The following is a 23,462-nucleotide window of genomic DNA, read 5'->3' on the forward strand; positions in this document are numbered from 1 at the left end:
ATAAAATATAGTACATAGAGCCGGGCGTGGTGGCGCACGCTTATAATCCCATCATTCGGGAGGTGGAGACTGGAGGATCGCAGTTGTGGACGGCCTCAGTTGTGGACGGCCTCAGCTCCTTAGTGAGGCCCTCCGCAACTCAGTGAGACCCTGTTTCAAAATAAAGAATAAAAAATAGGGCTGGGGGTGTCACTCAGAGATAGAATGCCCCTGGGTTTCATCCCCAGTACTGCAAAAAAAAAAAAAAAAGTATATAGTGATTAAGAGTAGGGTTCTGGAATAGATCGCCTAGTTGTTATCTCATAGTCTTGGGGTGATGCTTAAATAGTTGTTTTATGTAAAGTTCTTACAACAGTGCCTGGTACATATATAGACAACCCCCCTTTTTAAATGTGGTACCGAAGATTAAACCCAGGGCCATTCTACAGCTACGCTCCCACCCCTATTTTTTATTCTTTTATTTTGAAACAGGGTCTCACCAAGTTGCATTGGGCCTCACTAAGCTGAGGCTGGCCGTGAACCTGCGATCCTCCTGTCTCATCCTCCCAAGTACTGAGATTACAAGAGTGTGCCACCACGCCTGGTTATATAGATCCCCTTTTTAAGTATTGGGTGCTCCTGTTATCATGACTATCTTCTTTCCACACCATTATTATTGGTTTGTTATTATTTTAGGGATTATGTGGTTTCTACTTTTACAAACCGTTTTTTAAAAATATACTGAGCAAGCCGGGCGTGGTAGCGCACGCCTGTAATCCCCGCACTTGGGAGGCTGAGACAGGAGGATCACATGGGTTCGAAGCCAGCCTCAGCTACTTAGTGAGGCTCTCAGCAACTTAGTGAGACCCTGTTTCCAAATAATATATAAAAAAGGTCTGGGAGTATAGCCTGGAGGTAGAAAGCCTCTGGGTTCCACCCCCAGTGCCACACACAAAAAATACACACACACACACACACACACACACACACACACACACACACACACACACTGAGCAAGCCGGGTGTGGTGGCGCACGCTTGTAATCCTCGCGCTTGGGAGGCAGAGTCAGGAGGATCGCGCAGGTTCGAAGCCAGCAGCGCTGGCTTAAGAGACCCTGTTTCCAAATCAAAAAAGTATAAAAAAATAGGTCTGGGAGTGTAGCTCAGAGGTAGAAGGGCTTCCAGGAACCTCAGTAACCACCCCCCACACACACATACTGGGCTGTGTGTGTGTGTGTGTGTGTGTGTGTGTGTGTGTGTGTGGTTTTGGGAATTAAACCCAGGGCATTCTATCTTTGAGCTACACCCAAGCCCTATTTTATTTTGATACAGGGTCTCATTATTTGTTGAGGCTGTCCTCAAACCTGTGATCCTCCTGTCTCAGCCTTTCAAGTTCGAGGATTATAGGCTGTGCAACCGTGCCCGGCTTACTGGGTATATTTAAATGAGTATTTTCTCACTAAACATGATCCCAAACAATCAATTTTTTCTATACTCAAGTGCATGCATAATGGATCTAGTTTTCCTCTTTGCTTTTGTATTCAAAGCTTTTTATAAAATATGTTTCAGTCATATAGATTATTGAACTTGGTATAGAATAGGATCTCTGTCCTATATTCTTGCAAATAGTCTAATATAAATACTGAAATGATATGATAGGGGACTATCAGTGTAAACAGCTTTTACAAATGTCAACATTAGATTATTGAAGAACAAGAGAATAATGATAAGAATAATCTAATATGCTAGCATTCATATGTGATCTGGTTAGTGACACATATAAACCCAGATATCTTTGAACAAAAATAATTTTTTTTTCGTGGTACTAGGGGATGGAACCCAGAGGCTTTTTTACCTCTGGGCTATACTCCCAGACCTATTTTATATTTTTTATTTGGAAACAGGGTCTCACTAAGTTGCTGAGAGCCTCACTCAGTAGCTGAGGCTGGCTTCGAACCTGTGTGATCCTCCTGTCTCAGCCTCCCATGCACAAGGATTACAAGCTTGCGCCACCACACCTGGCAAAAAAATTTGAATCACAACCAAAGTGGGGTTTTGTAACCAGGAGCCTTTAGTAGGGCATAACTACTTTCCATCATGCTTCTGGATAAACGAAAAGAAAAATATTTTTATAGACCTCCCAGCATGTTTTGGGGTTGTTCAGTGCTTACATGCTCATCTGCACATTGTGTCTATTTCAGGCCCTACTCGTTGATGGGGACTTGCGCAAAGGAAAGGATTCTAGTGTCCACTCTTCTGTTTTGATTGTGTGATACCCTTTCACTATGGAATGTTTATTTTCCCTCTTTAGAAGTAAATGGGAGCTCAAGAGTAGCTGTCTCTTCTCTTCCAGTTCAGCAGTTACATCTTATCTAGACAGCTGGATAATTGAAAAAGTAGCTTAGGGATAACTTGCTAGTGGGTCTTTTCTTTGGCAGCTTTTGCACCTGAGTATATCAGTAAATATTTTTACCAGCAAAGAATAATGCATTCCTTCAGTAGTTTACATAAAATTATGAAAGTGAAATTGTAAGCATTTTAGCTCCTTAATTTTTCTGTAGAGAATGATGGCTGGAGGAGAAGCAAGGGTATTATTCTTTGTGTATGTGGAAGAGATATGAGGGATTCAACCCAGCTCTACCACTGTACCCCCAGCACTTTTTATTTTTATTTTATTTATTTCTTTTGCAGTGCTGGGGGTTGAACCCAGGGGCATTCTACCTCCGAGCTACACCCCCAGATCTTTTATTTTATTTATTTTTTTGAAATAGGGTCTTACTAGGTTGCTGTCTTGCTGTGTTGCCAAGGCTGTCCTTGAACCTGCAATCCTCCTGCCTCAGCTCCCAAGTACTGAGATTATAGATGTGTGCCACCATTCCTGGCTTATTTTTTTTTGTTTGTTTGTTTGTTTGGAGGTAGTATCTCACTATGATGCCAAGGCTAGTCTCACATTTGTGATCCCCCTCTCTCAGCTTCCCAAGTACAGGGATTACAGGTGTGGGCAACTGCACCATTATTCTTGATATGCATGTAAGGACTATTTGTATGTTAGGTGGGCTCATAAAACAAGCCTCTATTTTCTTGTACGTAAGACTGGATTTGGGCCAGGCATGGGTGGCCCACACTTGTAATCTCAGTACTTCGGAGGCCTGAAGGGTCTCGGCTAGACTTAGCATCTAAATGTGGTGCCCATAACTTAGTGAGACAGTGTTTCAAAATAGAAAATAAAATAGAACTGGGAGTGTAGCTCAGAGGCAGAATGCCCCTAGATTAAATCCCCAGTACCAAAACAAAACTGGATTGGTCCTGTGAAATTTTATTGTAAATAATGGTTCTTGTACTGTTCTTTCTTGATGAGAAAATCTAATCAATAGCATGGCTATGTTTTCTTTATATAAGGTCTTTCTGTTAGCAATTGTAATGACTTGTGCAGATGGTTAAACAATGCAAACACCAGGGCATTGTGTCCATATGTATATGGAATAATTTTTTGCAGTACTGGGGATGGAACACAGGGGCATTCTACCTCTGAGCGACACCCTCAGCCCTATGTTTTTATTTTTTATTTTGAAACAGGGTCTCACTGAGTTGCAAAGGGCCTAAGTAGCTGAGGCTGTCCTTGAACCATGATCCTCCTGTCTCGGCCTCCCAAATGCTGGGATTACAAGCATGTGCCACCACGCCCAGCTGGAATATTAGATTCTTGAGTGGTAAAATTCTCTTTAGGAGTTGTGAGTTTACCTGAGTTTTGCTCCTCGTGAGATTCTGTGTAATTGAATTGCCGTGCATTTGTGATGAATCTTGGCTTCTTATTGACACTGAAAAGACTGGAGCCCATTTCAGTGGTTCTCTTGCATGATTTTTGTTGTTGTTGTTGTCGAAGAATGAAAATTTGTGGGGTGTGGTGGCCCACGTTTTAATCCCAGCGTTTGGGAGGCTGAGACAGAAGAATTGTGGTTCTTGGACAGCCTCAGCTACTTAGTGAGGCCCTTTGCAAGTCAATGAGACCCTGTTTCAAAATAAAGAATAAAAAATAGGGTCGGGGGGGGGGTAGCTTGGCAGTAGAATGCCCTTGGGTTTCATCCCCAGTACCGGGTGGGAGGAGAGAGAGAAAAAAAGAAAGAAAGAAAAAAGAATGAAAATTTAAGACTTAGAGTATTCCAGATACCCTCTTTAAACTCAGCTTGTCTGCTCTGCCTCTGGAGTTCTTACTGACTCCACAGATGGACTCCTTTTTTAATTCCAAGTGGGATGAAGCAGGCTCTTAAAGGGATTGCTCCAAGTTGATTTGTGTAAGAAAGCACCTGAAGATTGGATTTATGGTTCCTTTGTAGTTGCCTTCTTGGCATGAGTTTATGTATTTGTTGAATACAGTTGATGAAAGTCCAAACTTATAATTTACTAATTTTCTGATTAATGAACCATTCTTTAGTTAAGACCTGATATGTGGCAGTTGTGAAGATACCAAACTAGGATGGAGGGCAAGAGCCACATCTCCCTGTGGAGACATGTGCAAAACAGTCAGATATGGTTGGGCTTGGCGCTTTAATATTTAGACATGTGTTTATATATAAATGTATGTGTAACTGAGTACAGTGATCATGGCATCCTCATGAGGGTAAGAACACGAGTCTTACCAAAGTTCTTTATGTTGTATTTTGACAGCCATGTAAAAAAAAGCCAGCTAGTTCCAGTTTTAGCTCAAGAGGGAGATAGGAGTATATTTTTCTGCTTCATTTTTCTCCGTGGAACCCATTACCACCCACAGACCATATTCATTCTTTCATTCTTCACTTGTCTGTCATACTAAAATGTCAGCTCCATGAATGCAAGAATTTTGGTATGTATTGATTACTTCTGTATTCTCAGTGCCTGGAAAACATAGCAGGAACTGGAACAAATATGTATTGTGAATGAATTAACTTTGAGAGATCTAGAAGAGTTGGCTTATTTATAACATTCCTTTGGTTATTATGAATATTTCTCTAGAGTTGGGGCTGTAGCTCAGCAGTAGAGTGAATACTTAGCATGCATGAGGTCCTGGGTTCAATTAACCAACACTAAAAAGGAATATCTCCCTAAAATTTCCTCTTTTTTTTTTTTTTGGTGGTACTGGGGGGTGGAACCCAGGGGCTTTCCACCTCCGGGCTATACTTCCAAACCTATTTTATATTTTATTTGGAAACAGGGTCTCACTAAGTTGCTGAGAGCCTCACTAAGTAGCTGAGGCTGGCTTCGAACCCGTGTGATCCTCCTATCTCAGTCTCTCAAATGCGGGGATTATAAGCGTGCACCACCACACCCGACTTCCTCATTTTTTTTTTAACATTTATTTCTGTTTACTTAAATATCCCTAGTCATAGCATGCTGTTCCCACAATACAGCCCCTGTATTTCTCATATCTTTGTTTTTAGTCCCCGTAGTCTTTTATTTGAACTGATGCAATGTCCTAATTGTTTTACATGTCTGTATGAAGGTGTCTCCCCTCCACAGCCATCAAAATTACCTAAATAAAATGGCCAGGCCATATCTTTGTTTAGTGATTGTTAATAGTTCCCATCTCTATAGAATAAAATGTCCCTAGAAGGCATATAAGCTCATCTATAGCTTGGCTTCAGCTACATAGTGGGAGCTTTCTTACCATTTCATCATATAATAAAGACATTTTTTTGTGTGTCACTTGTCCCTGGCATGTAATAAATTTTTTTTTGAGTACGAAGGAGTGAATGACTACAATAAGAAAATTTATTGGAAGCATTTACTGTTTATATAAAGGATGATATACAAATCTAAGAACTCTGGCATTTAAAAACAGTTTTTCCTTTATGCAGTTGATTTGTCTTTCTCACTGTCTAATGAAGGAACCTGTCTTGGCATGTACAGTATCATTTTGGACATAATTCCACTTCTCAAAGCTTTCTTCTTTCCCTCTCTATGTTGCGTCTTTTCTCCCTGCCACGCTTTTTCTTTTGTTAGGGATTTGTGTATATGTGTATATGTTCATATCCTTGTATATGCCTTTTTTCTGTTCTGGATATAAATTCTGTCCTTAATGTTTTGCATGTAATTCTGAAACTTTATGATTAAAGTATTTTTATAGAGTGTGCATGCACACACACACGCACGTACACACGTGCGCACACATGCACACAGACTTGTTTTCAACTTAAAGTGGTTGTTATTATGCCTATTTCTATTTTTATTAATGTCCTTTTTTCCCTCTTAAATGTTCTCAGATTGAGAATCTTCAAGAGCAACTTAGAGATAAGGAGAAGCAGATGAGCAGCTTGAAAGAGCGAGTCAAATCGTTGCAGGCAGACACCACCAACACTGACACTGCCCTGACGACGCTGGAGGAGGCCCTTGCAGAGAAAGTGAGTGACTGGCCTGGGCTCATTAGAGACGCATTTCTCCTACTTTTCATATCTGTTTATATATCCAATATTGGACATAGAACTCAGAAGAGATCTCTTTTGGCAAAGGGAAAGAGCTCTCCTGTGCTGTTGCTGACATACATATTGGTAAGAGGAAAGCAAATCTATTTAGTTGCTGCCAATATAAGGACGTGCTACTAGGCAAGGTGGATTCCACACAGAAGGGCAGTGACCATGTTTCTGAAGAATCAGTTGTATATTCCCCATTTGCTGTCTTCTGAAGAAAAGGAAAAAATTTTTAAAATGTGAGCCAGGCGTGGTGGTGTATGCTTGTAGTCCAGTACTTGGGAGGCTGAGACAGGAGGATTGTAGGTTCATGACCAGCTTCAACTACTTAGTGATATCCCTGTTTCAAAATAAAGAATAAAATATATATTAGAATGTGTTGGTACAGAATTGCTAGATGTTGACTATAAAGAGACAATACATAGTCTTCCTCTATTATTATTGTACTTTGGTGCCTAATATATTTAGGGATTTCATTCCTAGTATACTATACTTGCTAATTTTCTAATCTTTGTCATGCCATTTATTTAGCCTTTATGAGCAAATCTGGTTTTTCAGGAATGGTTGACTAAAAACATGGCCTCACCTGAGCACTATTAATGACTTAGAAGGTAGTTTAGGGACTCTCCTTGGGACGTTTTATATGAGTATTTGGTCCTGAGAATTGAACCTAGGGGCTACACTCTGAGCTATACCCCCAGCCCTATTTCTTTTATTTTTGAAAGAGAGTCTCTTAAATTGTTGAAGACCTCGTTAAGTTGCTGAGGCTGGCTGCTACCTCCCTGTCTCAGCCTTCTAAGTCCTGGGATTATAAGAGTGTGCCACAGCTTTCTTGAGACATTTTTGTCTTTTTTTTTTTTTAAAGGGATAGGATCATTGACTCCCCCCCTCCCCCCCCAGTACTGGGGATTGAACCCAGGAACATTCTATCTCTGGGCTACACCCTATCCCTATTTTTAATTTTTTTAATTTTTTATTTTTAGTGGTACTGGGGTTCCTGGAAACCCTTCTACCTCTGGGCTACTAGACCTATTTTTTATATCTTTTATTTGGAAACAGGGTCTCTTAAGCCAGCGATGCTGGCTTCAAACCTGCACAATCCTCTTGTATCCGCCTTTCAAGCGCGAGGATTACAAGCGTGCGCCACCACATCTTGCTTTATTCTTTATTTTGAAGCAGGATCTCACTAAGTTGTGGAGACCTTACTAAGTAGGTGAGGCTGACCATGTACCTACCATACTCCTGTCTCAGCCTCCAAAGTACTGGGATTACAAACATATACCACCACGACCAACTTTCACTGTTCCTAAGTCTCTTGGACTCAGAATGCTTCAGGCTGCATGCGAGGATCAAGGTTTATTCCCTAAATGTATTTAGAAGTATTACCCAGAAATATACTTAAATTGCTTTAGCTTTCAAACTTCTTGAGTATCTTAATTTTTTGTTGTTGTTGTACTGGGGATAGAACCCAGGGGCATTCTACCTGTAAGCTCTATCCCCAGCCCTATTTTATTCTTTTTTTCTTTTTGGTGGTACTGGGTTCCTGGAAGCCCTTCTACCTCCGGGCTATACTCCCAGACCTATTCTATATTTCTATTTGGAAACAGGGTCTCTTAAGCCAGCGCTGCTGGCTTCGAACCTGCGCAATCTTCCTGTCTCTGCCTCCCAAGTGCGGGGATTACAAGCGTGCGCCACCACGCCTGGCTATTTTATTCTTTTTTGAAACAGAGTTTTACTAAGTTGTGGAGAGCCTCACTAAGTAGCTGAGGCTGGCCATGAACCTTGATCCTCCTGTCTCAGCCTCCCAAGTACTAGGATTATAAGTGTGTGCCATCATGCCCAGGTTTTGGTTTTTCTTTTTCTTTTTCTTTTAACCTCTCCTTTATACTTGAAGTGCAACATATCATAATCTGTTCCCTTCCTGTTTTTTGATATATGAATTGTGAGTTGTTTCATTGCTTTGTAAGCAATGTGTGAATTATAAAGAATATTTGTAAGTTTGTTGTCCTAACGGTATGCATATATTATTCCACGTGTACACATTAGTGACTATAACATTTAAGATTATAGGAAAATAAACCTTGGGATTTAAAAAGCTAGGCCAGATCTTTGTTGTGTCAATATAGATAGGAAATATGGATTCTTCAAAAAGTGAATTATTTTAAAACTTACTGGCTGGGCATGGTGGTGCATGCTTGTAATCCCAGTCTGTGGGAGGCTGAGACAGAAGGATTGAAGGTTCATGGCCAGCCTCAGCTATTTAGGCCCTTTGCAGCTTAGTGAGACCTTGTTTCAAAATAAAGAATAAAAAATAGGGCTGGGAATGTAGCTCAGGTAGCATGCCCGTGACTTCCATCCCCAGTACTACAAAACAAAAAATAAAACCTATTATTGTTTTTTGGGTAGAGGATAGAAGTTTGAAGTTTTATTAGCTGAAAGCAGAATTATACACTATAAATACCAAAAGAAATTTCCTCATATGTCAATGTGCTTTCTTGTCAGGAGCGGACAATTGAACGCTTGAAGGAGCAACGGGACCGAGATGAGCGAGAAAAGCAAGAAGAAATTGACAACTACAAAAAAGATCTTAAAGACTTAAGAGAAAAAGTCAGCCTGTTGCAAGGCGACCTTTCAGAGAAAGAGGTTAATATCACTAAACTGGATTTATTTGGTTTGCTCAGTTATCACATTGTGTATATATGTTGTTTTTTACTTAATGCATGTAAAAACTATTTGATGAAATATTTCTCTATAATCTTCTAGCAGGCTTTTTTGTAATATTAAGGGATATTTCAGGAAGCTTTGCAGAGACATAATAGATTGGTTCATTCATTTTCTAGATCTTGCTACCCCTTTCACTGTGCTTTGAATTGGTTTCTTACTTGTTGATGACTTTTTTCTTTCTGGTGCTGGATATTGAAGCCAGGGCCATTCTACCTTCAAGCTGTACCCCCAGCCCATTTTTTTTTGTTATTTATTTATTTATTTATTTATTTAGATACTAGGGGTGGAACCCAGGGACATTCTAGCTCTGAGCTATACTCCCAGCCCTATTTTTTATTCTTTATTTTGAAATGGGGTCTCACTGAGTTGCAGAGGGCCTCATGAGGGCCTCATTGCAGAGGGTTGATGCTGTCGGTGAACCGCGATCCTCCTGTCTCAGCCTCCCAAATGCTGGGATTATAAGCATACACCACCATACCCTGCTGTTAATGACAGTTTTATAAGTCCTAAAATAACTGAAACCCTGTTATATGTGTTCAGAAAATAATGCAGAAGTGTTCAGTCATTCTGTGTTCTCTTCCTAATATCTTTAGGAAAGTGTATGGAAATAGGTTCCTAATAGAATTTTCCTTTAAAAAAGAAAAAAATGTTTTAAGTTAGTGTAGCTGCTAAAGTTGACTCCTTGCGCTCACAAAGCTTCATCTGCATCTGTTTTGTGAGAGTGGGTATGTATGGTTAGAACTCTTGAGTTACTGATTAACTGGTATTAGAAATTCATCTTACTTTAATTAGCTCTTAAACGCTAAAACTAATACTGATTTTAGTTTATTTATTTATTTATTTACTTTTTTTTTTTTTTAGCAGTACTCCAAACTACACCCTCACCCTAGTTTTTATTTTTTATTTTGAAACAGGGTCTCACTGAGTTGCAGAGGGCCTCACTGAGTAGCTGAGGCAGACCACGAACCACGATCCTCCTGTCTCAGCCTCCTGAATGCTAGGATTACAAGTGTGCTCCACCATGTCCGGCATTGTTTTTTGGTTTATGAACTTTCTTGAAATGGAAAGAAAGTATAAGTGACTGATTACAAATTAAATTTAAATTTGCATTTTACTTCATTTAGTATTTATTCTAGGTTTTCTTGTTTATTTAGGCTTCACTCTTGGATCTGAAAGAGCATGCATCTTCCTTGGCTTCCTCAGGACTCAAAAAGGACTCTAGGCTCAAGACATTGGAGATTGCTCTGGAGCAAAAGAAAGAGGAATGTCTAAAGATGGAATCACAGTTGAAAAAGGTTAAAGAAAAAAATGGCCAGTTTTTTACTTTGCTTTTTTGGGAGGGGCACACTGGGGATTGAACCCGGGCCAGCCTACCTCTGTACTCCATGTTAGTCCCTCCCCCTTTTAAGTTTGAAACAGGGAGCCGGGCATGGTGGTGCACACTTTAATCCCAGGGTTTAGGAGGCTGAAATGGGAAGATCACAGGTTCAAGGAATAAACAAAGTCTTGCTAAGTTGCTAAGGGTCTTCTTGCTAAGTTTCTGAGACTGGCTTCGAACCTGTGATCCTCCTGTCTTAGCCTACCAAGTACTGGGATTCCAAGTGTATGCCATCATTCCCAGCTTATTTTTTATTTTTAAGCAGGATTTCACTAAGTTGTTGAGGGCCTCTCTCGACCTCTCTCATCTTCCCAAGTACTGGGATTATAGGTATGCAGTAGCATATCAGACTTGTTACTTTGCTTTAAATAAGGATTTCATTTTAACCAATTCAGATTTGACAGCTGGCTTTATTTTTCTTTCTACTTAGAGGAGTGGAAGCTGGGTGTGGTGGCACAGGCTTCTAATCCTGGTTCTTGGGAGGCTGAGACAGGAAGATCGCAGATCCATGGCCAGTCTCAGCTACTTAGTGAGACCCTCTGCAGTTTAGTGAGATCTTGTTTTGAAATAAATAAAAAATAAAGTTGGGGTGGAGCTCGGAGGTAGAATGCCCCTGAGGTCAATTTCCAGTACAGCCAGAAAAACAAACACAAAAACCAAACAACCAACAACAAAGAGTGGACATAACTTTACATTTAACACCTAAATATTCAAAGTAAAGTTGTTAGATGTGTTTAAGATTGTGAAACTGAAAGAAAACTATCAAGAGTGGTGTTACTCATTAACATTCTAAACTCCCTTGTTTGTGACAATCTCATTATCTAGGGATTTTTTTGTTTATTTCTAATCTTTCTGTAGTTCATTTATATGACCTTTTATATTTTAGGCTTTATATTCAAATTTATAGAAAACATAAAATTGTCTTTGGACAGAAGTATTGGTAGCTTTCTCCTCTGATTTGTTAAATTTCTTTTATTCATGTCTATTGTTCCTTCTCATGTTTTCCTCTGGGAAGTCCTCTTCTCTGCTCTGCTCTGCTTTTCTCTTCTCTTCTTTTATTTACTTTCTTTTTTATTTTTAAATGGTACCGGGGATTGAACCCAGGGGCATTCTGCCTCTGAGCTACATCCCAGTCGTATTTTATTTTTTTATTTTAAAACAGGGTCTTACTAAATTGCTGAGGTTGGCCATACATCTGATCCTCTTGTCTCAGTCTCCTGAGTACTGGGATTACAGGTGAGCACCACCAGGCCCAGTTATTCTTTTTCATTTTATTATATTTTCCTATTATGCTATTTACAAGTGCCTTACTCCATGAAGGCGGTTGTTAGTTGCAGTTCATTGCATTTGTTTTTTATTTCTGTTTTTCTCAATCAGATGCAGAGCCTGTGATTTACAGATTTACTAAAGCAGTGTATCGAGGGAAATGGAAATGATGGTCTAGTGGGAATTGGGTCTCTGCATTGGTGCTGGCCATAGCAAGATCAGCAGTGGTACCTTTTGATATTATCTTGGCAAGATCAAGAGAAGTCTGGTGGTTTGTTAGTACACCTCATTAAACTCTGAAGCACCAGTTGGCTTATGATGATTTGGGCCTAATAATAAATAGTCAGCCATAAAAAAGTTTAACCTCCCCTCCTTTTTTTTTTTTTTTTTTTTTTTTTGGTGTACTAGGGATTAAACCCAGGGGCATTTTACCTCTGAGCTATATTCCCCAGTATTATTTATTTATTTATCTTTTGGAAACAGGGTCTCACTAAGCTGAGTCTGGCCTGGAACCTGAGATCCTCCTGTTTCAGTCTCCCAAGTACTGGTATTACAGATGTATGCCACCATGCCTGGCACACCAATCTATTTCTAATCTGCTTACTTCATTTCTTACGGATATTCTAAGCAGAGAAAACCATTATTAAATTATAAACTGGCTATTAGATATTTCATTATTCTGTATTTAAACTGGAGGAATACAAGTAGTTATTTGGGCCATAGTATCCTAGTGCCATAGTGTTTATATCTGATGTACTTTGAACCTTTTTTTTTTTTTTTTTTTTTTTTTGATAGGCACACGAGGCCACATTGGAAGCCAGAGCCAGTCCAGAGACGAATGACCGAATACAGCAGTTGGAGAGAGAGATTGCTAGGTACAAGGACGAATCGAGCAAGGCCCAGGCAGAAGTCGATCGCCTTTTGGAAATCTTGAAGGAGGTGGAAAATGAGAAGAATGACAAAGATAAGAAGATAGCTGAGTTGGAAAGGTAAGGAATGGGAGCTGGAATGGGACTCTCTGGGACAGAAAAAGTAAAGTGTGGTTTCTTTAAGACTATATATTTTTGGAGATATACTTATTTCAGTATTACCTGCCTCTTAATTTAGGTTCTTGAAAGTTTGTTAATACGAATAGTTTACCTTTCAGACAGCTCTCAGAATTTTTATTTTATTTTATCCTGAAGATCAAGCATATAACCCTTCTTTTTTTATACTGTGTATTTAATATAAACTCACAAGTGCATTGAAACAATTGAGTCATAGAACTTCATTACCCATATCCTTCTGAACAACCAGAAGGACTAACAGTGGCAGAATAACGTCACTGATCGTGTGGCTTCTTGAGTACTGATCCTGGGGATACTCTCTTCATGCTCTTGAAGGCTGGGAGGTTTGAGACTACTTCCACAGCTAATTTATAGGTCGGCTTGGTATTTTCTTCTGTAGTTATTATTTTCTCTTGTTCACTACCCATAGATTTTGATTTTCATGGAACCAAGGCAACAAAGCCCAGGAATCACAGTTTTTCATTGTACTTAAAGTGTGAATACTATGAGCTCAATACATGCTCACATGTTTCTTCTTATTTTAACATGATCTCCATTCATTTTATCTAGTTTTGGATAAGATACAAGAAGAAAATTCTTTGAATCAGAATTTTCAAAAGCAGAACCTCATGATTATAGAATATGTGCATTTTTGTTCATCCTAATCTTTGTATTGTGCTCCTTCCCCAGCATGTGTGAATATACACACGTGTGCACATACATGCTCTACACATTGTATGAATGCATACCCCTCTTCTTTCTTATGAGCCTGAAATCAGCTGTAGTACTACATAGACATTAAAATATGATTTTTTTTGTGGTGCTGGGATTAAATTTGGGGGTGTTTACACCTGAGCTTACACCCAGCCCCATTTTATTTATTTTTTATTTTTTATTTTTTATTTTTTATTTTTTATTTTTTTGTGGGTCCGGGGATGGAACCCAGGGGCATTCTACCTCCGAGCTACACCCCCTGCCCTATTTTTTATTCTTTATTTTGAAACAGGGTCTCACTAAGTTGCAAAGGGCCTCACTAAGTAGCTGAGGCTGTCCTCGAACCGCGATCCTCCTGTCTCAGCCTCCCGAATGCTGGGATTACAAGCGTGTGCCACCACGCCCAGCTCCCATTTTATTTTTTATTTTTAAATTTTTAAAATTTTTTTTGAGGGACTGGGGATGGAACCCAGGGGCATTCTACCTCTGAGCTATACCCCTAGCCCTATTTTTTATTCTTTGTTTTGAAACAGTCTCTCTGAGTTGCAAAGGGTCTCAGCCTCTCATATGCTGGAATTACAAGTGTGCACCACCACGCCCAACTTTATTTTTTATTTTAAAATAGAGTCTAAGTCTCTGAGAGCCTTGCTTGTTACTGAAGCTGGCCTCAAATTCTCGATTCTTCTGTCTTAGCCTCCCAAGTACTGGGATTACAGGTGTGTTCCACAGTCTCTGGCTAAACATATGATACTTTTTATTGATTGATTTTTTTTTTTTATGGTACTGGGAATTGAACCCAGGAGCATTCTGCATTCACACTATACCTCAACCCCTCCTTTTAAAAACATTTTTTTAGTTTGTTTGTTTTGAAACAGGGTCTTGCTAGGCCTTACTAGATTGGTGAGGCTGGCCTCAAACCTGTGATCCTTCTAAGTCTCCAAAATACTGTGAAGACAGGTGTATACCACCATACTTGGCTACTTTTTATTGATTATTGGCATCCCACTAAATATTTTTCAGAATTTCCTTGAGAAAATTTTATTTCTTAGTTTGACTTTTTTATATTAGGAGCTTACAGTTTAAGCTGGGTGCACTGGTGCACACCTGTAATCTCAGATACTCCAGCGACTGAGTCAGGAGTATCTCACATTCAGGGCCAGCCTGGGCAATTTAGTGAGATGCTGTCTCAGAATAAGAAGAGCTGGGGTTATAGCTCAATGGTCGAGTGGTTGCTCAGTATTTATGAGGCCTTAGATTCAATGCTCAGTACACATTTAATAAATAAATCTACATTTGAAAGTATTGCTTGCTATTCTATGCATCTTGCCTGAAAAATGTTTTATTTCATTTTTGGTTCTAATAACTGATTTTGGGAGATGAACATGTTCATGTGATGGAGAATAAGAAATAGGGTTAAATGTATATATTGTACCCAGAGCACATCAAATAGCAGCTTTTATTAGCCACTCCACTTTTCACATTTTAAATTTTAATAATCTGCTTTCTTCACAGACTATAACTTCTAACAAGTTGGAAAGGCAGTGTTCTAGCCTTTGGTCATGCAAATATACATATATACACTTATATGTACATGTACACATACATATACATATAATCTTTTTGTGTGTGTATGGTACTGAGGATTAAGCCCAGAGCATTCTACTTCTGAGCTATACTCCCAGCCTGATTTTATTTTTTTTATTTGGAAGCAGGGTGAGAGTCTCACTACTTGTGGAGGCTGTCCTTGAACCTGTGATCCTCCTGCCTCAGCCTCCCAAGTACTGGGATTACAGGCATGTGCCACCACACTCAGCTTGCAACTTTATAATTTTGTTTGAGGGTGATTTGACACAACGTTTCATGCTTACTAAAACAACAAGAAACAAAACCACATCAGAAAGCCCAATAGTCCTTAACCTTTTTTTTTTTTTATAAATTTTGATCAGTTTTGTAGTTTACTTACTCAGCATACTTTGAGATACTGAATAAACAGTAGAATCACGGAATTTGTGAAAGAGATCTATGATGACATAAAAATGGAAGAGGAAACCAGGAGCCAGAGATGTTATCTCTAAAATTACAGTGTTTGGGCCAGAGCTAATAGAATGAAGCTTTTAAATTCCAACTCAATTTTTATTCTGTTTCACTAAGATTAGTTATGTTCCTTGTAGGCTTAATGGCAACTGTTATTAAAGTTTTTCTATCTTTATAGGATTTATCTTTTTGTCCAGTTTTGTCCCAATGTTTTAAGCAAAAGTTGCTATATTCTTTTTGCACTTAAAAACCAAGATAGACATTCATTTCCCTTAGCCCTTGAATGCCATTTTTATAAATTGAGCTCTGTTTAACCATGTTAAAGACAGGTGGGATTGTATCATACCTTTTGTCTCAGATGTAGTACTGAGGTGCATGTGTGTGGCTGCAGTGTTTCTTACTAACCATTTGCTTCTTGTGTTGCCATTCCATTATTTCCTATGTGTGGTTGTCTGTCTTCCTATAATTTACCATTTTGAGTTTCTTCACCTTTTTTTTGATTTGTTCTACCACGGTTCTGTTTTATTGGGGATTTTGGTGTCTTTGTGTTTATGTGTGTGTATTCCGTCTGTCCCTTGGCCATGCTGTTTCTCAGAAAGCCAGTTTCCCGCCAATTGTACCCTCCACGCCAGGTTTCTGTCCCTGCACCGTCAGGGGGGTTTGTTTGGGACTTCCTGGGAAAGTGAGTGTTAAAAGGCTATAGTCTTGTAGTAGAGTAAATTGCTGCTGTTGCTCTTGCTGCTGCTGGGGCCTGCTGGGGATTTTGCTTGATCAGAATTAAAGAACAGCCAGTCATATATCAAGGTGAACTGTACCTCTGAGGTACTCAGCTTTTGGATACAATCAGTGTGAGTTCTCTCTGGTAAGATTCTATTTTGTTAGTTGTAATTGTTTTAGTCCTTGTTGCTAGCTCATCTTTTATGTAGCTCATCTTGCTGACATGCCCTTGAAATAGTCCCTTAACTGATAAAACCATAGTACCACATCATTTCTAAAGAGTGTCCAGCAGTTTTCAGTACAAAAATAAAAGCAAACTATTATAATCATTAATGAAAATTCTACATATTATTTGCATTTCATAATATTTCTAATATAAGGATCTCCAGTATAAAAAGTCTTAGATTATATGGTGAAGAATTCCCATACTGTTCTTTGTGGTCTAGAGACATAAATGAGTAGTTCTCCCATATTGTCTCTTACAAAAAATAAGTTTTTGTCAGAAGATAATTTAATGCTATACCACTCATTTTGTTTAGTGTTGTACTACTTTCTTGACCTACTGTAATTTTCTTGGCCCACATACACATCTGTAAATATAAATTATTTTTCCTAGATAAATGTAACGTACGTGTGTGTGTGTGGGGGGGGGTACTGGGGATGGAACCCAGGGGTCTTTTATCTCTGGGCTACATCCTCAGACCTATTTTATTTTTTATTTGGAAACAGAATCTCACTAAGTTGCTGAGAGCCTTGGCTGCAAACTAGTGATCCTCCTGGGTCAGCCTCCCAAATATTGGGATTACAAGTGTGTACCAACATGCCCGACTAAACGTAACTACTTCTAAATTCACATTCCTTACCGTGGTGTATATCCGTTAAAATTCAATCAGAGGAAAATAACTAGTAGGATATATACTTTTTTATTGTTGCTGTGACCAAAATACCTGATTCGAACAACTTAGAGGAGGAAAGATTTATTTGGGCTCAGTTTCTGAGGTTTTGAGGTTGCAGAGGTCCACTGTCAGCCGCCTCAAGGTGGCAGAATGGCTCAGCAGCAAGGCGTTAAGGCATGGAGGAGGAAAACCACTCTTATCTCACGGCTGCCAGAAGGGAGAGAGAAAGAAAGGGAGATAGGGTTGTGGGGGAGGGACAGAGACAGGTACAGACACCCCATGTGTACACGTGACCAGTCGCCCAGGACCCCATTGACCACCTCCTCTAACAGTGCTGTACCTCTGATCTTTGTTCTATGGGGACATGCTTTCAACACACAAGCCTTTGGCGGGACATTCTAAATCCAAAACACACACACACACACACACTCACACCCCTACATACACAAATACAGCTTAATTAAGTATAGCTTATATAAAGCTATATTATATATTAAGTTAAATTTATATTATATTAAGGGATTTTTTGCAAGGAAAAAAATCTTGCATGATTAAAGGGGCTGATTTGGCAACTCCAAAATCCTGTGGCAGTGTATCAGGAGGCGGGAGATCATGAGCAGGATGGAACTTGTGTAGGAATGAGACAAAGCTGTAGAACATGAACAGAATTTTCTTTTTCTCTCCCCGGGAACCTCAAGCCCTGTTTCTAAGACCTCTTAGAAGATTTAGTTACGGCCCTTTGCCTATCTGGGATAATCTCTTCTAAACTGATTAGAGACTTGAATTATATCAGCTACATCCCTTCAGAGCAGCATCTAGATAAGTGTTTTGATTGGCTCACTGGGCTCTGTATCCTAGCTGAGTTAGTATTCAAGAAGGCCGTCACCCAGCAGCTCTGGATGGTTTGCATAGAAAAAAAATAAGCCAGGCCAGGCAAGGCAATGCCCACCTGTAATCTCATTATTTGGAAGGCTGAGAAAGGTTCATAGGTAGCATGTGGTAATCTAGTGAGACCCTATTTCAAAATAAAAAATCAAATAGTGTTGGGAGTTTAGCACAGAGGTACAATACCTTGGGCTCAGTCTCCAGTACCACAAACAAAACAAAATACCCCCAACCAGTATTTTCAATGTGTTTATATAAAAATAGATTAGCCTAAGGAATTCTGAATGTAACTGAGAATTTGTCTCTTAAAATAAGCACATTAGGGTTTCTATTTAGATTCATTATGAATAGGCTTTTCTTTTGTATACTGTTTAAGATATTTAGGGAGAAGAGTAATGATAGGCTTCTGTTAGGATTTTTTTAGTCTTCTGAAAGGATTGTTGTCTATTCTTTCACTCCTGCAGTCTGTTTTTAGCTAGGTAGCCATGTGATGGCCGTACACTGGGGACACGGTCTCCTGTGTTCTGCCTTCAATTTTTGCTTTTGCATTTGCTTTTTACCTTTTTGTTCCTTGAATACCGAAATGACTAATGAGTCCATAGAGTTTGTGTTTGCAGTAGAAATCCTGAGTTTTATTTTTTATTACAGTCAAGGTGCCATTCAGAAATGTTTGTACTTCGAGAATGCTAGGCATCTTTTGAGTATTATATAATTTAGGTAGCAAGGATTGTTTCATTTATTGAATTTAGGAATTTTTGGTCATCTAGAGAATACTAGTCAATTATTGTGAAGAATTAAAAGAAAATATGAATTTGCTGTTTTCCTTCATTTGGAGGAATATATGAACTGGGGTTTAAGTAGATATGATTTTATTTTGGGGTGTATATTTATTTTTTGTGGTACTGGGGATAGAACCCAGGGGCATTCTACCTCTGAGCCATACTCCCAGCCCTGTTTTTTATTCTTTATTCTGAAACAGGGTTTCACTGAATCGCAAAGGGTCTCACTAAGTAGTAGCTGAGGCTGGCCGTGAACTGTGATCCTCCTGTCTCAGCTTCTCAAATGCTGAGATTAGAAGCTTTCGGGGCTTGAGGTGTGTTTTTAAATTTAGCACAGGGATTATTTATGGTGCCCTTAGGTAAGGCCCATCTGATAGATGATGTTTGAGCAGACACTTAAAGAGGGGCTCTATTCTCTAGAAGTTCTCAGAAGCCCTTAAGAATAATCCAACATTTTTATACCTATTTTAATCTTCTTGTTTGAGCTTTGACAAATGAATACACCTGTGTAATTACTATAATCAAGATATTTAACATTTCCTTCACCCCAGAAATGTCCCTTTATAGCAAATCTCCTTTCATCCCCAACCACAGATGTGATAAACACGTTGGAAATTCATTTTATGTGTTATCCTTCAGCTCCCTCCATTTGCCTTGGCTTTTGGTTTTCTACTTTCTTTTCTTAATTTTTGTTTTGGAGTTTGAGACTAGATTCGATTTTCCATGTTTGGGTAATTTCCTAAATCCTGAGTTTCAGAAGTAGATCCTGATTTATTTAAGCCAATCAGGATAATTTTTTTTTCTGGTGACTAAAGCATTGAGCATTTAATGCATGAGTGATCTGAGAGAAAGACAAGGGCTTCAGGGAATAATTTTCTTATAACAAAGACTTGCAAGAAAAGTAACCTGTTTCTCCTGGACATTCCTGTGTCTGGTTGATGTGGAGAACTGCTGTAGCTGCCTTTACCTGCCTAAGGTGAAACTAACGTCTAGAGAAGGATTGAGTGTAGAAGTTAAAGGCACTGTTCTTGAAGCTACTTAGAGAATTCTTCATATAAGATAGTGCATTTTCTTGCATAAGCCAGTTCAAATTAGGATTTTCTTTTATTTGTAGCCGAACCCATTGAAACTAATACAGCTAATTGCATAGTTATTTTGTTTCTTAGAGTAGAAACAATTATTTTGAAAAAAGTTTAATTTTTTTTCTTCTGATAAGTCAAATAAGGATTGAAGCTGCTCAGAAGCTTTAAGCAACATGTGGGGATGGGTTGGCTGATGTAGGTTGGGTCACTTCCTCAAATCAGGAGAGATCCCTTCACTAAGCCCTTTTTTTGTGTGTGGTACTGGGGATGGAACCCCGTGGCATTCTGCCTCTGAGCTACACCCCCAGCTCTATCTTTTATTCTTTATTTAGAACAGGTCTCACTGAGTTGCAAAGGGCCTCACTAAGTAGTTGAGGCTGTCCACAAACCTGTGATCCTCCTGTCTCAGCCTCCTGAATGCTGGGATTACAAGCATGCGCCACCACTCCCGGCTCCGTTTTGGTTCTTAAGTAAAATAAAAGTAATTTGTGGGTACCAGCTGAAAGTAAAAGATTATTCTTTTATGCTTATTTTCCGGGATGTCCATACAGGTTTTAAGCCTACTTTCCCTGTGTTTTAGTCTTGTTTTCCTTTGTTTCTATGCACCCTTATCTCATCCTGTACCCAAATATCTGAAACAGACCCCATCTCTTCATCTTTTGGGAGAGGCATATTCAGAAAATGTTTGCCCCTAGCCAGAAAACTACTTAAAGGGAGCTATTTTTAGGCTTTTTAAAAGTAAATTTACATAATGACACAAATTGCTTCATTTTTCTTTGAAATGTGGCTATTACTCTTACTTCATTTGGATTCCATTAGCAATTCTTTTTCTTTAGTAGAAACTCTGAAAAGCTAACTAGATGACTAATCACAATATAATGTTTTTCAGGTCATCCATTTTCCTGCAAATGACATAATTTTGTTCTTAATTATTGCTGAGTAGAATTTCATTGTCTGTATATCCCAGAATTTTGTAATCCATTCATTTGTTGATGGAAGGGGCATATGTTTTCTCTCATATGCAGAAGATAGGAGTAATCCAGACAAAAGGGGGACTTAAGTGATAAAGGAGAAACCCCAGGGCAGCAGTGGAGGGGGTCTAGGCCAGGAGGGTGTTGAGGGGAGGAAGGATTAAGGAAGGAAACACTTCCACTGATGCCAGGTACTCCTGTGAGATTACAGATGCCTCTCTCAGCAGCATGTAGGGGAGGGGAGGGAGTGGGGAGCAAGCTTGGATGGCACAGGAGCTCACCAAGTGCTGCCTGCCTGCCTGTCCCTGTCACTCTGAACTATATTACATGAGACTGCAGCGCACCAATAAAGTGTGTGTGTGTGTGTGTGTGTGTGTTTGTGAGAGAGAGATTAAAAGCAAACTGGCACATATTGTGGGTATAGATTTCCTGTAAGAACTTTGCAACATATTAGCATATTAGATCTTATATAAGAACAATATCATAAAGTATTAATGTAATTTGTTTAATAATTTTATGTTAATTTTAGCTACCTTTTCTCTCTCTCTTTTTTTCTTTCTTTTTTGTATGTTGCTGAGGATTGAATCCAGAGGGACTTAAAGGCATTCTCCCTTTAAGCTACCTTCCCAGCCCTATTTTATTTTTTATTTTGAAACAGTGTCTCACTACGTTGCTGTGGCTGGCTTCCAGCCTGTGATTCTCCTGTCTCAGCCTCCCAAGTACTGGAATTATAGGTGTGTGCCACCATGCTCAGCTTAGCTGCTACTTCTTACATCATGATTTTTGCTTTTGGAAAAGGTTATTATATAGATTTTTTTGTTGTTGTTGTTACACAGACAAGAAGGCTGAAGCCCAGAGAGGTTAAGTGATTGTTCCTGTATCATATGTTAGGTGGTAGCAGTTTTGCCTAACAATTCCAGGGTCTGCCTCCTTTCTACTTTCAAGCCTATTGTGTTGTTTTATTAATGGCTTCACTTTCTAGAAAGTGAAAATATAGAAAATTAAATGTTCCACTGGGCATGGTGGTGCACGCTTGTAGTAATTCCAGCGCCTGGGAGACTGAGACAGGAGGATTGCACAGGTTCGAAGCCAGCCTCAGCTACTTAGTGAGGTTTTCAGCAACTTAGTGAGACCGTTTCCAAATAAAATATAAAATAGGTCTGGGAGCCGGGTGTGGCGGCGCATGCTTGTAATCCCAGCGCTTGGGAAGGCTGAGACAGGAGGATCGCACAGGTTCGAAGCCAGCTTCAGCTACTTAGGCTCTCAGCAACTTACTGAGACCTTGTTTCCAAATAAGATATAAAAATAGGTCTGGGAGTGTATAGCCCGGAGGTAGAAAGCCTCTGGGTTCCACCCCCAGTACCACCAAAAAAAAAAAAAAAATAATAATAATAAATAAATAAATAATTAAAATAAATAAATAAAATACGTCTGGGAGTATAGCCTGGAGGTAGAAAAGCCCCTGGGTTCCACCCCCAGTACCACAAACAAACAAACAAACAAACAAACAAACAAAAAACTAGATGTTCCAAAGGCTGTTTATTTGTGGACCTTGGGGTGTCCAAAGGCTTTCCCACATGCTGAATACCCTCTTCTAGGATAGGTACTAAACAACCGGTATGTGAGTTGCTTTGCTGCTGTGTGATGGTTTATCTACCTTTGTGGCTCTTCTATTAGTCCGCACTTATTTTAGGGGATGCTTCTGACTCCAGAATGCTAAGACTCCAGCAATACACCATCTGTTGTCATTTTGTTTGTAGGTGATACCAGCAGAAGTGGTTTTCCATTCCACACTTGTCCTATAATTAGAAATTCCATTGATGAGATTTCGACTCCTTAAGGTCTGGTCGAAGTCTGCTGAGAAGCAGTACTTTACAAGGCCCGGGGGCTGGCCATCACAATGAACCCGCGCTCCAGAATAGAGGAGAATCGTAGATAAGGAATTGACTCAACTTTGGACTCCTAAGTCTTTGGTCTTTCTTAAAATTTGAGACCAATATTAAATCACAGTGGCTTGGGAGGTTGTTTGAGGAGAAGGCTAATAAGGAATGTTGAGTTTGGACTGCTCATTTGAGGTCCTCAAGTTCTAGTGTAGGCCGGTATCTAGACTGGAGAGGGAAAGCCTGATGCCTCACTGCTACCAGACTATTCTGAGAAATATGGGAGAGCTGGACGTTAGTTTTGTTATTTGTATATGTGTATATAACTTTCAGGCGAGCTTTGTGAGTAGTAATGACAAAGGAAACTTTTTTCACTTTGCAATAGTTAATTCTCTCATTTTTGCTAACCATCTCTTTCACATCTCATCTACAGCTATGTTAGTCCTAGATTTTTATATCATGGTTAACCTTGAATTTTGTAGACTAGCATGAAAACCTAAGCTATACTCAAAATACTGTTTTTAAGCCGGGCTTGGTGGAGCACGCTTGTAATCCCCGTGCTTGGGAGGCGGAGACAGGAGAATCGCGCAGGTTCAAAGCCAGCCTCGCTGGCTTAAGAGACCCTGTTTCCAAATAAAATATAAAATAGGTCTGGGAGTGTAGTCTGGAGG

General features: G+C 39.4%; 1 protein-coding gene across 3 annotated transcripts in view; it reads left to right on the forward strand.

The window, feature by feature from the left end:
• The window catches only part of ERC1 (ELKS/RAB6-interacting/CAST family member 1), a gene marked incomplete at both ends in the record, with an annotated part of 441,980 nt that overhangs the window by 128,162 nt on the left and 290,356 nt on the right, over positions 1-23,462 (forward strand). For 2 of the 3 annotated variants that reach the window (XM_080705759.1, XM_080705760.1), the window contains 4 exons: positions 6,216-6,353; positions 8,922-9,062; positions 10,298-10,438; positions 12,583-12,776. In XM_080705759.1, the coding sequence (XP_080561885.1) occupies positions 6,216-6,353; positions 8,922-9,062; positions 10,298-10,438; positions 12,583-12,776 (614 nt within the window). Of the gene's footprint in view, positions 1-6,215; positions 6,354-8,921; positions 9,063-10,297; positions 10,439-12,582; positions 12,961-23,462 lie in introns of those variants that run through there. The other variant, XM_080705761.1, reaches the window with a different exon arrangement.

Source organism: Muscardinus avellanarius, assembly GCF_963383645.1.
Source record: "Muscardinus avellanarius genome assembly, chromosome: 11".
Classification (NCBI taxonomy): Eukaryota; Metazoa; Chordata; class Mammalia; order Rodentia; family Gliridae; genus Muscardinus; species Muscardinus avellanarius.